Here is a 17,856-nt window from a genome sequence, read left to right as displayed (position 1 = left end):
TATGCAAAGTGACTCAGTCCTCCTGTCTGTATAAAGGGAAAATCCTTGATTTTAACATCTTAGCATCTTCATCTCTTCAGCAGGGTCCACACACACACACACACACACACAACAGACAGCCATGTTCTACACACTTCTGCTAATTCTGACCACAGCAGCTTCCTGTGAGTCTCTTTATAGAACATTAAATTCTCTGTAAATTAATATCCTAGTTTATAGTTTGGTAACTAGTCACCAGTATACAGTTTTTCTCAATTGCTAAGACACATTTCTTGAAATTGTCCCTCCATGTTGCTAAACTGTAAATTCATAACTCAATTTTCAAACTACATTCACAAAACATCTGACTCTTCCTGCAAAACCAAACTATCACCTCAAAACAGTTCAAACAGCGCTCAAAAGCAAACAATGCTGTCAGATCAGACCCCGAGTCAATCAAAATGAAAACACTACTGAGCAGTCATTACACACAACATAGAAAAAAGGAAAACAAAACGATCAGATCATTAAGTGTTTAGAAATAACCTTTATTGTTCACAAAAATGCATTTTCAAAACAAAATTCTTGTTTAGCCTGTGTAGTCCTAAAATAATATATACTTTTGTTGTAAAGTTTATATATATATATATATATAAACTTTACAACAAAAGTGCATACAATATCTACTCTATAACATCATGTCGATGTGCTGGGTCAGGCCACAGGACTTCATCTACATCACAGGCCACATTCTCCCTTGCCAGGCAGCGTGGGTAATAACTTCTAGTGTGCCGGATCCACGCTTGGCATGCATCCACACCTATATCATTACAGGCCAGTTCCATGGCCTGCAAGAGATTTTCCCTGGTGTAGGATTGTCGGTCATAAACCTTCCAGCGCCATGCAGAGAAGAACTCCTCTGTTGGATTGAGGAAAGGGGAGTATGGTGGTAGGAAAACATTCAGGAATTCTTGGTTTCTAGTGAACCACTCTCTGACCTGCACGGCATGGTGAAAACTCACATTATCCCACACAATGACATAGACAGGATGCTCTGTCTGTTCATGATCCTGCTGCTGAAACCCTAACACAATATCCCGAAGATCACTTAAAAATGTCAGGAGGTGTTGAGTGTTGTATGGCCCCAATGTGGCATGATGGTGGAGAACACCATGATTGCTGATTGCAGCACATAAAGTGACATTGCCACCACGCTGGCCAGGAACTGTAACAATGGCTCGTTGGCCAATCACATTCCGGCCTCTCCTCCTCCTTTTGGTCAGATTGAACCCAGCTTCATCCATATAAATATATTCATGTGGTTGTTCTGAGGAATCCAGTTGAAACACTCTCTATGGGAAAATACATATAGCTTTGTAAGCTGTACAGCATAAGACAACCTTATGCTGTAGAGTAGACAGCAGTATTGAACACCTACCTGTACATAGTGGAATCTTTGCTCCTTGACCCTTTCTGAGTTGCGCTCAAAGGGTACTCTGTACAGTTGCTTCATCCGCATCCTGTTGCGTTTTAGGACACGATCAATGGTGGAAATGCTGATACTGGTGATGCCTTCAAAATCAACATGGTCGTCAATGATCTTCTGCTGTATTTCACAGAGTTTGACTGAATTGTTCTGACGGACCATGTCAACAATGAGGGTCTCTTGGCGTGGGGACAACATAGATGGCCTCCCTCCCTGATGTGGCAATCTGGTAATTCTACAAAAAGAACATGCAATTACAAAAAAATACATGTAGTACGAGGCCTACAAGTATATTGGAAAATGAGTGTAATGAAACACCTTTTTATTGAGTCATACTGCACAAATGTACAAAATGAAAAAAAGCAATTACGTGTTCTCTTCTCTGAATCTTCGGACTATGGTGGACACAGTGAATCTGCTTAGGTTGGGCTGAACTCGAAGTCCCGCTTCCCTCATTGTCAACCCGTGGACAAGAACATGGTCTATGACAGTTGCCCGTATTTCATCTGAAATATTTGTTCTTCGTCTCATACCTCCCCTTCCTCCTCTTCCACCTCTTCCACCTCTTACTCTTACTCTGCCTCTCTGATTGTTTCTGTCCATAGTGAGACTTCAACAAACAGGGCCCCATGGACTGGCTTATATTGGTGTCTTCACCTCATTAGTCACATGTGTTATCAATTTTGAGTTGCAGTGTTTAAGTTGAAACACCTGTGCTTTCATTGAATTTCCCTTTTGCCAGCTGTGCTTAACATTATGCAGCCCAAGTGCATCAGAGTGCCAAATGTGTTTTAGTGGGTGAAAATATGTTTGCAAGTTGTTGTTGCAAGTGTCTAACTAGGTGAAAAGTGCTTAAGGTTCTGCCAAAAGATTGACCATTTCAATAAATGGGTTCAGGGCACTGAGCATTTGGTTCAGACAACCGGGTTTAGTGTTTTAGCAATTGAGAAAAACTGTAATAGCTACTGCTTGTTTATCCTATAAATAGTAATATTGATGCCTTTAATCTTGTCTGCTTTTTTCCACAGATGTTGAATGTGATGTTGCTCTGACACAGCCAAGTTCAGAGATGTTAAAACCAGGAGCATCTCTGAGCATCAGCTGTAAAGTGTCTGGTTACTTAATTACTGATAGCAGCTATGTGACGGGTTGGATTCGACAGCCTGCAGGAAAAGCTCTGGAGTGGATTGGACACAAGAGAGATAATAAGAGGCACAATCCATCAAACTTTTTGACAGGTGACCTTTGACCTTTGCTAGGTGCCTTTTTTGACCCCTCCCCCACACCACGTGCCTCTTATTTCTGGAATGTGACCTTTGACCCCTCAGATCACCCTATGATGACATCTGTTAGTAATTATGTTTTCATTCATCTGTAATTACCTTTGACCTTTGCCATGTGCCCTTTGACCCCTCCCACACCCCGTGCCTCCTTTTCTGGAATGTGACATTTGACCCCTCAGATCACCCTATGATGCTGTCAGTTAGTAATTATGTTTTCAATCATCTGTAATTACCATTGACCCCTCAGATCCCCTGACCCTTGAACTCTCTTAATTATTTTTCTGATATCAATGACCACGAGTCTCCGGTAATTATTAACTGGTGGCGTGTAATTACCCCTGCCATTCGTCATTCATGTTTTGGATATGAGGTAATTTAAACCATGGTGACACACCGCCCCGCCCATCCCTCCGCCCTTCCTGCCCCATCCCCACCTCTTCCCGTCCCGCCCAGCCCCGCCCCCATCATTATTCAGATTGTCCTGATTGGTCAAAAAAAATATTCCCGCCAAAAGTATTGACCAATAAGGTTGTTATTCCTATGGAGCAATCACAGCAAGCCTACGAGTGAAATGTGTATTTAAGAGATAGGGGTTAGCGAGATGTGTGAAGGACCGAGAGAACGGAGCAATGGCTTGTGTTTCTGAGGTTGCTGAAAACCAAAGCTTCCCATACCGGGATTCGAACCCGGACCGTCTGGATGAAAGCCAGAAATCCTACGCGTTAGACCATATGGGAGGATCTGTAGAAGAAGAGCACGATGACGAGAATCTAAAAAGGTACCGAACAATGGAGAGCATTCCTGAACCAGTCGCTCAAGGATCAAGTCTGGCGTTTGTCAGATGGAACTTACTTCGGATATGTTTTTCTTAAGGATATATATAGTGTTGCTATGTACGTCGGAAAAACGGTTAGATACGATGATGCCTCAGCTCGTTTTACTTTGAACCATATAGAATGGTTTAGCTTCAGAAGACACTGCTCTGTTTTTAATGCCTACGTCAATTACAGAAATACAGAATGCAGCCCATTTTTTCAGGAGAACATGAATTTAATTTGGAAACCTCTGAATACAGGAAAGTCTAGGCGTTTTAATCTCGCGCTGGTTATGACAAGCCTCGGATGTAATGTAAGCCTCAGTGTCATTCAAGATTTAAAATGCTATGCAATTGAAAATGACCTGCACTCGCGCAATTTCCAGGTTGTTTTTTAATTCAGAAGACTTCAAAAGAATGAATCGTGTCTACTTTGCAATAATTGACAGTTTGTTCTATATGAACAAATAGATTTTCTGATTATTGTCAAACATACAAAACCAACATTAATTATATTCTTAAACATTAAACTTTTAGGTACCACTTTATAATAAGACTACCTTTATAAAGGGTTTATAAATGGTTTACAATTAGTTTATTAATGGTTACTAATTAGGTTGTAAATGCCTTAAAAACCATTAATAATCAGTTATAACACATACGTAGAAAGGGCAACAATGACCTGTTGTTTGCCAAATAGTGAACCCACAGCCATCTATATTGTTAAATTTCAGATCTTTTCAGATACTCACTTACTTTGTCTTCTCCATCTAACTCAACTTGCTTCTCCATCTCCATATCCTCCATCAGTCAACATCAGTTTAACCATTTAACTCCCAAGTTTAATCATTCCACCACTAACTCTTTTAGTCATTTATAATAATGTGGTGTATATTATCATATGAAATAATAAAATTGACATCTAAGGGCTAAGCAATAATTATCCCTTACCTTGACATTTTCAGCATACTATCTGAAATCATCCTTGGGGTTGTCACAGATATTGATATAATGTTGCCAGGCGCTAATGTTCAAAGAACATGAAAGTGCTGTTGTGATCCTTAAGGTTGAGTGGCATCTTCTTTAGGACAGCATTCCAGATGTAACTTCCTTTACTGGTTTGCTGCAGGCAATTTCACTGCAAGTAATTACTGCAGCTCCCAGCATGTAGTTTTCCATTTTGCTTTTGCCGATCAAGATTTTCAAATTGTAGATGAGTATTTGTTAATGAGTTACAAACACTTATAACCACTAAACAGGAGCCTTATTGTAAAGTGTAAAACACGTCACTATTTATTAATGAGTTACAAATGTAAGTGATATTTAAGACTACTTTTCTACATAATATATGAAATATGTAGTATATACATTCATCTTTTATTTTATTTTAGGATCAGAATGTTTCATTGTTGAAACTCTGACAGACTGTGATGCTGTGACAGACGAAAGTGTGCTATATCATCCATTTCAAAGTAAGTTTTTATTAATTTTTGATTAAAAATAATTATTTAATTTCAAACGTGATGATTTGATTCCTTCAATATGAAACTCAAATTTTATATATTTATATTTACTGATGTAGTAATTTAATTTACTTTCTAAAAAGTTACATGATACATTTAAGTAAACTACTGTAACAGTTGTTTTTAACAAACTTTGCTAAAAATGTACAAAAGTATATTTGGAAATAAGTATTTTAGAAGTATACTGAATTACATTAAACTGAAAGTCTATTTAAAATACACTATATTGTACTTTTTAAAAAGTATGATCGAATTTCACTTTCAAACTTTTGATGAAAGCATAATATTAATTTACTTTTAATATATTTTAAGTAATTGCATAAATCTATTAGCATATTTACAGCATACTTAGAAACTTCTCAATATGTTTTAAGTATAGTATATATTTTATATATTAAGTAAGTATATATTTTTTTTTCACCAGGGTAAGTAGCCTCATTTCATGACATTTCATGTGGTTCATTCACACCTTGACTATTTTTGTCAACAATATTAGAAAATATATTTTTTTGATTTATCATTTCTCAGTTTTTTTGTTACGACACATAGAATGTACAGTATACAGGTGTAAAATGTTTCATTTTGTTTCTTTTTTGCTGATGCTTATGCTTTTTTTGCTCTTTTTCTCTATGTGTGTGTATAAGTGTGAGTGAACACTCACTAAAAGATGTGTGCACATTATTGCTGCAAGATTGTTAAGCATCCAGCTCTGCAGATGTAAAGAAAAGCTTGAACATAACCAGTTAACAAAGATATGGAGCAACAAATACACCAGAGTATGTTAAAGACGCTCTCTAGAATAGCACTGTAAATAAACCCTGCTACAAGTACAGGACAGTATTGAATAACAGTGGTCACTGTGATTATCAGAATTATGCTAACTGCTTTTCTCTTTGCCTGATTAGCCTCGTCTCTCTCCTTCCCTTTCTGACCTGGACCTGGATGCTTCAGTGCCCTGACTACAGCTAAACAGCAGAATAGTTTAATAATGAGGAAAACTGACCAAAGTGGCAGGACAGTATAAATAAAGATGTTATTGACATTTAAGGGAATGAACATACAGATTATACAATAGCCAAGAACTCCCATCCATGCAGCAGCAGAACATGCCAGCCTGTATCTCAGGGGCTTGTACTTCAGGAAAGTGACAGGATGGACCACCGCCATGTAACGCTCCACACAGATCAAACAGAGAAACAGAGGACGGGCGCAGATAAATACTCCCCCATAAAAACTACTAATGGTGTAAATTCTAAACAGACAAAACTAAGAACGTAGAATAAACAGCGTATGCAGATGAACATCTCGTTAACAGTCAGATTGAGGCCGAAAACTCAGACACAACCGCACTTCCTTTTCTCATCAAAATAAGCCACAAGACGTAGGAATTGATAGGTAAACCCACAATGAAATTGATTGCATAACCTGGAATGTACATAGGGTCTGTATATCCTGCCCCAAGGATTCCTGCTTGTAGCATTTCTAAACAGGTTTGAGATGGGTGTGCTGGAAAGCCCATCAGAGACGTTCATCTTCAGAGTGCACACCCCTTCTCACGATAAAATATGAAATCTGAAATAAATTACACAAAGAAAATTATATAAGGGCCAAATATAATGAAACAAACAGTCTGTTTTCTTTATCAGAACAAATTCATTGTATAGTGTTTTTTTTTGTGCATAGATCTAGATCAACATAGATCTAACGTGTTCAGTTGATATAGTCATGATAAATATCATAACTACCATAGTAAACCATAGTAATGATAGTACAGTTAAAAAGTGATCTCACCTTTCAGTCATAAACAGAATGCAGGATACCACAAGAAGAATACATTAGTATATTAATTTAATGGACTGACTAATTATCAATTCACATTAGTTTAAACATTATTAATCATTATATTTTAACTTAATTAAATTCTAAATTCATTATAATTTACAGCATTCTTAAGCCTAAATTGTACAAATTAGTGTTGTGTAAAATGTCTTAACTAGTATTATTTAACAATGTTCATTACTGTCATAAGTACTGTGATGCATCCTTCCTGTAAATTGTTTCTGAGTTCAGCATTGTTGAGAACTGCACCCTTAAAATGATCAGTGTATTGTTCTGAGAACAGCAACATCTTTATCTGATACACAGATGCTCTTCTTTGTCATCAGTTTCAACTTAAAGTGATGTTTATTTGATGGGGTAGGATTTGGTGGTCTACTAGGTTTTGTATAGTTATTAGGGTTTCTCTATAATATTAAATCAATAAAATCTAATTAAATCCAAGCTCAAATGTTACACAATAAATGGTAAATAAATTGATTCTTATGAGTTTTTCTACTACTGTAAATATGCCATTTTAAATACAACAGCATTAATATACAATAACCTTTTTTCAAATCATTATGTATATATTTTACTTTAAAGTAAGTAAACGTCAGAAGATATTCCATAATAAAAATATATATATTTCTTAATGCATACGTACTGTATAGGCAGAAAAACTTTAGATCCATAAGTAGTCAAGAAAAGCAGACATCTGGCTAATTTACCATAAAAGGCATCTGTTTGAGTGTGTGTGTGTGTGTGTGTGTGACTTTATTTAATTTATGACATGTGATTTTTCATGCATTTAAATGTATGCTAAGCTAATGTCAGTAAGGTAAATGCCAGTAATGTTTGACATGAAGGGTAGCAGTTTTATGTAGCATACATCAATGTAAATTCAATAAATATTGACTAAATGCAATACAAAAATTCAAACAAAAAAAACTTTTCATGTGATGTAAACTACATCCAACATCAACAAAAATAAAATCTACAGCCAGAGTTATGTGGTTATGTGACAGTCCTTTCAGTTATAGGCAGTTCAGTTATAAGCATTAATATACTGTATGACGTGTACTATTTTAATGGTAGCAGTATAACATGGTAGAGTTATATGTTAATCCCTGGTTTAACACTAGAATGACAAAGACAGTAATTTGATTAATTATTTACACAAGAAACCACCTGTATAAGTGGATGGGTTACTTTTATTGTATTAGATTATTTTTTGCATTGTTATGGAATTTTTACTACAGAACACAATAAGTGCACATGAACAGCTTCTCTTTTTAATGCTATTTCAGTGTCTGACCGCTGCTATTGTTCACCTCAGAAACAGCTCAGAATCATGCTTTCATTTACTAAACACAGTAAATGTAAAACTGTATATAAACAGTACATAATCACTTTTTTTTTACACAAATACCAATGTTTAAACTCTCTCTCACATTATTTATGTTTCACTTAGAAATGACATAAACAAGGTGTAATAAGTTTCTTCAATGTTTTAGAATTAGTCTACTCTTTAAGTAAATGTAAGTAATAAAGAAAATAAAAAATAAGAAAAATAAGAAACAAACACTCAAATATATTTCACCTCAATTAAGTGGGTACATAATTAGCAATAACAATAAGTAAATGATCAATATTGTTTTCAATCTGTAGAGTTATATTAGTAACTTTCACATGTATAAATAAGTAATTAGTATAAATATATAAATATTATATTATAAAGAAATAATAAAATATTATTAGTATAAGTAGTATGATTTTTATTTGTACAAGATTTTAAAATGAGGCCAGTTCAACAGCCTGATCTTTAATCTTATGTTGTGTTCAGTACAAATGCAAAACAAAAGAAACATGTAAATAAATTACAAACCAAATACAAATGTGTGAAAAAGGTCACCTGTCAGAGACAATGCATGAGTTTAAATTAATATTGTAAAGGAGATTAGGGGAGTAAGATATTCAACTTTGTTAATGTATAAATAAATGAAAGAAAGACAATTGTTATTATTTAACATTAACCTTTACTAAAAAAATTTGCTTGAGTACAATATATGGTTACAAATGAATATTAGCAGGATACAAAATACTACAATAGTAATCTTTTAAGAACTGCAAACTTGAAGCAGAATTGCGAAAACTAGAGCTACAGCAAATCTCTAGCTACATTCAAACTGCTTAAAATATTAGAAAATATTTTTTCTGATTTAACATTTCTCTGATTTTTTGTTGTAACACATAGACTATTATGAAAGCCCATTCCCGCCACCTAAAAAATGAAAAATAATCCAACACAATCTTGTATTATTATTAAGTAAACCGCTATCTAAATATTTTGAAATACTAAGTCATTATATTGAGATACTATCTCAATATAATGACTTACTATCTCAAAATAATGACTTAGTATTTCAAAATATTTAGATAGCGGTTTACTTAATAATAATACAAGATTGTGTTGGATTATTTTTCATTTTTTAGGTGGCGGGAATGGGCTTTCATAATAGTCTATGTGTTACAACAAAAAATCAGAGAAATGTTAAATCAGAAAAAATATTTTCTAATATTTTAAGCAGTTTGAATGTAGCTAGAGATTTGCTGTAGCTCTAGTTTTCGCAATTCTGCTTCAAGTTTGCAGTTCTTAAAAGATTACTATTGTAGTATTTTGTATCCTGCTAATATTCATTTGTAACCATATATTGTACTCAAGCAAATTTTTTTAGTAAAGGTTAATGTTAAATAATAACAATTGTCTTTCTTTCATTTATTTATACATTAACAAAGTTGAATATCTTACTCCCCTAATCTCCTTTACAATATTAATTTAAACTCATGCATTGTCTCTGACAGGTGACCTTTTTCACACATTTGTATTTGGTTTGTAATTTATTTACATGTTTCTTTTGTTTTGCATTTGTACTGAACACAACATAAGATTAAAGATCAGGCTGTTGAACTGGCCTCATTTTAAAATCTTGTACAAATAAAAATCATACTACTTATACTAATAATATTTTATTATTTCTTTATAATATAATATTTATATATTTATACTAATTACTTATTTATACATGTGAAAGTTACTAATATAACTCTACAGATTGAAAACAATATTGATCATTTACTTATTGTTATTGCTAATTATGTACCCACTTAATTGAGGTGAAATATATTTGAGTGTTTGTTTCTTATTTTTCTTATTTTTTATTTTCTTTATTACTTACATTTACTTAAAGAGTAGACTAATTCTAATACATTGAAGAAACTTATTACACCTTGTTTATGTCATTTCTAAGTGAAACATAAATAATGTGAGAGAGAGTTTAAACATTGGTATTTGTGTAAAAAAAAAAGTGATTATGTACTGTTTATATACAGTTTTACATTTACTGTGTTTAGTAAATGAAAGCATGATTCTGAGCTGTTTCTGAGGTGAACAATAGCAGCGGTCAGACACTGAAATAGCATTAAAAAGAGAAGCTGTTCATGTGCACTTATTGTGTTCTGTAGTAAAAATTCCATAACAATGCAAAAAATAATCTAATACAATAAAAGTAACCCATCCACTTATACAGGTGGTTTCTTGTGTAAATAATTAATCAAATTACTGTCTTTGTCATTCTAGTGTTAAACCAGGGATTAACATATAACTCTACCATGTTATACTGCTACCATTAAAATAGTACACGTCATACAGTATATTAATGCTTATAACTGAACTGCCTATAACTGAAAGGACTGTCACATAACCACATAACTCTGGCTGTAGATTTTATTTTTGTTGATGTTGGATGTAGTTTACATCACATGAAAAGTTTTTTTTGTTTGAATTTTTGTATTGCATTTAGTCAATATTTATTGAATTTACATTGATGTATGCTACATAAAACTGCTACCCTTCATGTCAAACATTACTGGCATTTACCTTACTGACATTAGCTTAGCATACATTTAAATGCATGAAAAATCACATGTCATAAATTAAATAAAGTCACACACACACACACACACACACTCAAACAGATGCCTTTTATGGTAAATTAGCCAGATGTCTGCTTTTCTTGACTACTTATGGATCTAAAGTTTTTCTGCCTATACAGTACGTATGCATTAAGAAATATATATATTTTTATTATGGAATATCTTCTGACGTTTACTTACTTTAAAGTAAAATATATACATAATGATTTGAAAAAAGGTTATTGTATATTAATGCTGTTGTATTTAAAATGGCATATTTACAGTAGTAGAAAAACTCATAAGAATCAATTTATTTACCATTTATTGTGTAACATTTGAGCTTGGATTTAATTAGATTTTATTGATTTAATATTATAGAGAAACCCTAATAACTATACAAAACCTAGTAGACCACCAAATCCTACCCCATCAAATAAACATCACTTTAAGTTGAAACTGATGACAAAGAAGAGCATCTGTGTATCAGATAAAGATGTTGCTGTTCTCAGAACAATACACTGATCATTTTAAGGGTGCAGTTCTCAACAATGCTGAACTCAGAAACAATTTACAGGAAGGATGCATCACAGTACTTATGACAGTAATGAACATTGTTAAATAATACTAGTTAAGACATTTTACACAACACTAATTTGTACAATTTAGGCTTAAGAATGCTGTAAATTATAATGAATTTAGAATTTAATTAAGTTAAAATATAATGATTAATAATGTTTAAACTAATGTGAATTGATAATTAGTCAGTCCATTAAATTAATATACTAATGTATTCTTCTTGTGGTATCCTGCATTCTGTTTATGACTGAAAGTTGAGATCACTTTTTAACTGTACTATCATTACTATGGTTTACTATGGTAGTTATGAAATTTATCATGACTATATCAACTGAACACTTTAGATCTATGTTGATCTAGATCTATGCACAAAAAAACACTATACAATGAATTTGTTCTGATAAAGAAAACAGGCTGTTTGTTTCATTATATTTGGCCCTTATATAATTTTCTTTGTGTAATTTATTTCAGATTTCATATTTTATTGTGAGAAGGGGTGTGCACTCTGAAGATGAACGTCTCTGATGGGCTTTCCAGCACACCCATCTCAAACCTGTTTAGAAATGCTACAAGCAGGAATCCTTGGGCAGGATATACAGACCCTATGTACATTCCAGGTTATGCAATCAATTTCATTGTGGGTTTACCTATCAATTCCTACGTCTTATGGCTTATTTTGATGAGAAAAGGAAGTGCGGTTGTGTCTGAGTTTTTCGGCCTCAATCTGACTGTTAACGAGATGTTCATCTGCATACGCTGTTTATTCTACGTTCTTAGTTTTGTCTGTTTAGAATTTACACCATTAGTAGTTTTTATGGGGGAGTATTTATCTGCGCCCGTCCTCTGTTTCTCTGTTTGATCTGTGTGGAGCGTTACATGGCGGTGGTCCATCCTGTCACTTTCCTGAAGTACAAGACCCTGAGATACAGGCTGGCATGTTCTGCTGCTGCATGGATGGGAGTTCTTGGCTATTGTATAATCTGTATGTTCATTCCCTTAAATGTCAATAACATCTTTATTTGTACTGTCCTGCCACTTTGGTCAGTTTTCCTCATTATTAAACTATTCTGCTGTTTATCTGTAGTCAGGGCACTGAAGCATCCAGGTCCAGGTCAGAAAGGGAAGGAGAGAGACGAGGCTAATCAGGCAAAGAGAAAAGCAGTTAGCATAATTCTGATAATCACAGTGACCACTGTTATTCAATACTGTCCTGTACTTGTAGCAGGGTTTATTTACAGTGCTATTCTAGAGAGCGTCTTTAACATACTCTGGTGTATTTGTTGCTCCATATCTTTGTTAACTGGTTATGTTCATGCTTTTCTTTACATCTGCAGAGCTGGATGCTTAACAATCTTGCAGCAATAATGTGCACACATCTTTTAGTGAGTGTTCACTCACACTTATACACACACATAGAGAAAAAGAGCAAAAAAGCATAAGCATCAGCAAAAAAAGAAACAAAATGAAACATTTTACACCTGTATACTGTACATTCTATGTGTCGTAACAAAAAAAAACTGAGAAATGATAAATCAAAAAAATATATTTTCTAATATTTTTTGACAAAAATAGTCAAGGTGTGAATGAACCACATGAAATGTCATGAAATGAGGCTACTTACCCTGGTGAAAAAAAAATATATACTTACTTAATATATAAAATATATACTATACTTAAAACATATTGAGAAGTTTCTAAGTATGCTGTAAATATGCTAATAGATTTATGCAATTACTTAAAATATATTAAAAGTACATTAATATTATGCTTTCATCAAATGTTTGAAAGTGAAATTCGATCATACTTTTTAAAAAGTACAATATAGTGTATTTTAAATAGACTTTCAGTTTAATGTAATTCAGTATACTTCTAAAATACTTATTTCCAAATATACTTTTGTACATTTTTAGCAAAGTTTGTTAAAAACAACTGTTACGGTAGTTTACTTAAATGTATCATGTAACTTTTTAGAAAGTAAATTAAATTACTACATCAGTAAATATAAATATATAAAATTTGAGTTTCATATTGAAGGAATCAAATCATCACGTTTGAAATTAAATAATTATTTTTAATCAAAAATTAATAAAAACTTACTTTGAAATGTATGATATAGCACACTTTCGTCTGTCACAGCATCACAGTCTGTCACAGTTTCAACAATGAAACATTCTGATCCTAAAATAAAATAAAAGATGAATGTATATACTACATATTTCATATATTACGTAGAAAAGTAGTCTTAAATATCACTTACATTTGTAACTCATTAATAAATAGTGACGTGTTTTACACTTTACAATAAGGCTCCTGTTTACTGGTTATAAGTGTTTGTAACTCATTAATAAATAGTGACGTGTTTTACACTTTACAATAAGGCTCCTGTTTACTGGTTATAAGTGTTTGTAACTCATTAATAAATAGTGACGTGTTTTACACTTTACAATAAGGCTCCTGTTTACTGGTTATAAGTGTTTGTAACTCATTAATAAATAGTGACGTGTTTTACACTTTACAATAAGGCTCCTGTTTACTGGTTATAAGTGTTTGTAACTCAATAATAAATAGTGAAGTGTTTTACACTTTACAATAAGGCTCCTGTTTACTGGTTATAAGTGTTTGTAACTCAATAATAAATAGTGACGTGTTTTACACTTTACAATAAGGCTCCTGTTTACTGGTTATAAGTGTTTGTAACTCATTAATAAATAGTGACGTGTTTTACACTTTACAATAAGGCTCCTGTTTACTGGTTATAAGTGTTTGTAACTCATTAATAAATAGTGACGTGTTTTACACTTTACAATAAGGCTCCTGTTTACTGGTTATATGTGTTTGTAACTCATTAACAAATACTCATCTACAATTTGAAAATCTTGATCGGCAAAAGCAAAATGGAAAACTACATGCTGGGAGCTGCAGTAATTACTTGCTGTGAAATTGCCTGCAGCAAACCAGTAAAGGAAGGTTACATCTGGAATGCTGTCCTAAAGAAGATGCCACTCAACCTTAAGGAACAGCACTTTCATGTTCTTTGAACATTAGCGCCTGGCAACATTATATCAATATCTGTGACAACCCCAAGGATGATTTCAGATAGTATGCTGAAAATGTCAAGGTAAGGGGTAATTATTGCTTAGCCCTTAGATGTCAATTGTATTATTTCATATGATAATATACACCACATTATTATAAATGACTAAAAGAGTTAGTGGTGGAATGATTAAACTTGGGAGTTAAATGGTTAAACTGATGTTGACTGATGGAGGATATGGAGATGGAGAAGCAAGTTGAGTTAGATGGAGAAGACAAAGTAAGTGAGTATCTGAAAAGATCTGAAATTTAACAATATAGATGGCTGTGGGTTCACTATTTGGCAAACAACAGGTCATTGTTGCCCTTTCTACGTATGTGTTATAACTGATTATTAATGGTTTTTAAGGCATTTACAACCTAATTAGTAACCATTAATAAACTAATTGTAAACCATTTATAAACCCTTTATAAAGGTAGTCTTATTATAAAGTGGTACCTAAAAGTTTAATGTTTAAGAATATAAATAATGTTGGTTTTGTATGTTTGACAATAATCAGAAAATCTATTTGTTCATATAGAACAAACTGTCAATTATTGCAAAGTAGACACGATTCATTCTTTTGAAGTCTTCTGAATTAAAAACAACCTGGAAATCGGGCGAGTGCAGGTCATTTTCAATTGCATAGCATTTTAAATCTTGAATGACACTGAGGCTTACATTACATCCGAGGCTTGTCATAACCGGCGCGAGATTAAAACGCCTAGACTTTCCTGTATTCAGAGGTTTCCAAATTAAATTCATGTTCTCCTGAAAAAATGGGCTGCATTCTGTATTTCTGTAATTGACGTAGGCATTAAAAACAGAGCAGTGTCTTCTGAAGCTAAACCATTCTATATGGTTCAAAGTAAAACGAGCTGAGGCATCATCGTATCTATCCGTTTTTCCGACGTACATAGCAACGCTATATATATCCTTAAGAAAAACATATCCGAAGTAAGTTCCATCTGACAAACGCCAGACTTGATCCTTGAGCGATTGGTTCAGGAATGCTCTCCATTGTTCGGTACCTTTTTAGATTCTCGTCATCGTGCTCTTCTTCTACAGATCCTCCCATATGGTCTAACGCGTAGGATTTCTGGCTTTCATCCAGACGGTCCGGGTTCGAATCCCGGTATGGGAAGCTTTGGTTTTCAGCAACCTCAGAAACACAAGCCATTGCTCCGTTCTCTCGGTCCTTCACACATCTCGCTAACCCCTATCTCTTAAATACACATTTCACTCGTAGGCTTGCTGTGATTGCTCCATAGGAATAACAACCTTATTGGTCAATACTTTTGGCGGGAATATTTTTTTTGACCAATCAGGACAATCTGAATAATGATGGGGGCGGGGCTGGGCGGGACGGGAAGAGGTGGGGATGGGGCAGGAAGGGCGGAGGGATGGGCGGGGCGGTGTGTCACCATGGTTTAAATTACCTCATATCCAAAACATGAATGACGAATGGCAGGGGTAATTACACGCCACCAGTTAATAATTACCGGAGACTCGTGGTCATTGATATCAGAAAAAGAATTAAGAGAGTTCAAGGGTCAGGGGATCTGAGGGGTCAATGGTAATTACAGATGATTGAAAACATAATTACTAACTGACAGCATCATAGGGTGATCTGAGGGGTCAAATGTCACATTCCAGAAAAGGAGGCACGGGGTGTGGGAGGGGTCAAAGGGCACATGGCAAAGGTCAAAGGTAATTACAGATGAATGAAAACATAATTACTAACAGATGTCATCATAGGGTGATCTGAGGGGTCAAAGGTCACATTCCAGAAATAAGAGGCACGTGGTGTGGGGGAGGGGTCAAAAAAGGCACCTAGCAAAGGTCAAAGGTCACCTGTCAAAAAGTTTGATGGATTGTGCCTCTTATTATCTCTCTGACACATCTATAGCGATGGTAGCACAGCTTACAGTGATAAACTGAAAAACAAGTTCAGCATCTCCAGAGACACTGGAACTAACACAATAACATTACAAGGACAGAATCTGCAGACTGAAGATACAGCTGTGTATTACTGCGCAAGACGCACACAGAGTGATACAAACTAATGCACCCATCATACAAAAACCTAAGGTAGTTCAAATTCAAGCTAAAACAATATACAGCCCTGGAAAAAATTAATAGACCACTTCAGTTCCTGAATCTGATTTTGCTATTTTTAGGTATATGTTTGAGTAAAATGAACATTACTGTTTTATTCTATAAACTACAGTTAACATTTCTTCTAAATTCCAAATAAAAATATTGTAATTTAGAGCATTTATTAGCAGAAAATGGCAATGATTGAAATAACAAAAAAGATTAAGAAAAAATCTTAATTTAAAAAAATCTTATTCATAAAGGTTTAAGAGTTTAGAAATCAATATTTGGTGCAATAACCTTAAAGTTTTTAAACACAGTTTTCATGCATCTTGGCATGCTCTCCTCCACCAGTCTTACACACTGCTTTTGTGGTCTCTTATTTTCTCCAAAGCTACATACACACACATATATATATATATATATATATATATATATATATATATATATATATATATATATATATATATATATATATATATGTAGCTTTGGAGAAAAAAAAATATATATATATATAAACTGCCACTGATAAACTTCATTTAAAGCTCCAGGGTTGTCTTAGAAAAATAAATACACATGATTCGGCCTCAGCTTTTTTAAGTTGAAACATGTGAAGAGGGGAATTTTCCTATACACAAATAAGGCAGCAGGAGTACTTAGAATTTATACAGGAACATTTTAAGTCTTTTAAGTCTTTGATTATTTTAAGTCTATAAATTTAGTTTGTGACTAAAACTATAAGAAATCTCTATATTTCAGGGCCTTTTCAAGCCTCCTAATGTAACGAGTAAAAACAAGTAAATGATCCAAATACAGTACAGTAAAAACACCTGTTTAATATTGCGTAGGTCTTACCTCTTGCTGACAAAACACATCTGACCCATTGAGGCATGGACTCCTTAAAACGTTTAAAGGCGTTGGGTTGTATTTAGACAAAGTTGCTTTAGCAGCAGTTCTTTTATCAGTTATTTTAAAGGATCTGGCAGAATAAAAAAAAACATGTAGGAATGCTTTGGGTTAGATGCAAGATGGAGGTCTTTTAAAACGGCTAAATTCCAGTTTTCCAAGTGAAAAATAAAGGAAAAATAATCACACAATAGTCCCCCCATTGAATGAAGACATGGATGGCAGCCAACCCAGCAAATACAATAACTTATAAATAACAGATATGTTTATTTTTCTTCATTCTTAACTCTCCTCCTGTTGGTAGTTAAACTTAAACTTTAAAGCCAAAA

The 17,856-nt window shown here is 33.8% G+C and overlaps 1 protein-coding gene, 2 long non-coding RNA genes, 2 other non-coding genes and 1 gene segment (V, D, J or C); 3 read left to right on the top strand and 3 right to left on the bottom strand.

The window, feature by feature from the left end:
* Positions 1-662: 662 nt before the first annotated feature.
* On the bottom strand, positions 663-2,423 carry LOC125784514 (uncharacterized). The gene is made up of 2 exons (XM_049468269.1): positions 1,418-2,423; positions 663-1,331 (listed from the first exon to the last, which is right to left on the bottom strand). The coding sequence occupies exons 1-2, from the start codon at positions 1,733-1,735 to the stop codon at positions 663-665; spliced, it is 987 nt and encodes a 328-aa protein (XP_049324226.1). The 5' UTR covers positions 1,736-2,423.
* LOC125784513 (Ig heavy chain V region 914-like) lies at positions 1,950-16,590 on the top strand. The segment is given in 4 exon segments: positions 1,950-1,962; positions 2,494-2,647; positions 8,718-8,738; positions 16,434-16,590. Coding segments are annotated over 4 exon segments (345 nt in total).
* trnae-uuc (transfer RNA glutamic acid (anticodon UUC)) lies at positions 3,414-3,485 on the bottom strand. Its single transcript has one exon. It is a non-coding gene; the product is annotated as a tRNA-Glu (tRNA).
* Positions 4,982-6,130, top strand: LOC125784369 (uncharacterized). Its single transcript, XR_007427148.1, has 2 exons — positions 4,982-5,034; positions 5,991-6,130. It is a non-coding gene; the product is annotated as an uncharacterized LOC125784369 (long non-coding RNA).
* Positions 11,251-16,031, bottom strand: LOC125784366 (uncharacterized). The gene is made up of 3 exons (XR_007427145.1): positions 15,556-16,031; positions 13,549-13,629; positions 11,251-12,589 (listed from the first exon to the last, which is right to left on the bottom strand). It is a non-coding gene; the product is annotated as an uncharacterized LOC125784366 (long non-coding RNA).
* Positions 15,597-15,668, top strand: trnae-uuc (transfer RNA glutamic acid (anticodon UUC)). Its single transcript has one exon. It is a non-coding gene; the product is annotated as a tRNA-Glu (tRNA).
* Positions 16,591-17,856: the final 1,266 nt, after the last annotated feature.

Source organism: Astyanax mexicanus, chromosome 19 (assembly GCF_023375975.1).
Source record: "Astyanax mexicanus isolate ESR-SI-001 chromosome 19, AstMex3_surface, whole genome shotgun sequence".
Taxonomy (NCBI): domain Eukaryota; kingdom Metazoa; phylum Chordata; class Actinopteri; order Characiformes; family Acestrorhamphidae; genus Astyanax; species Astyanax mexicanus.
The sequence above is the reverse complement of the archived record's forward strand: the minus strand, read 5'-3'. Positions and strand labels throughout refer to the sequence as shown.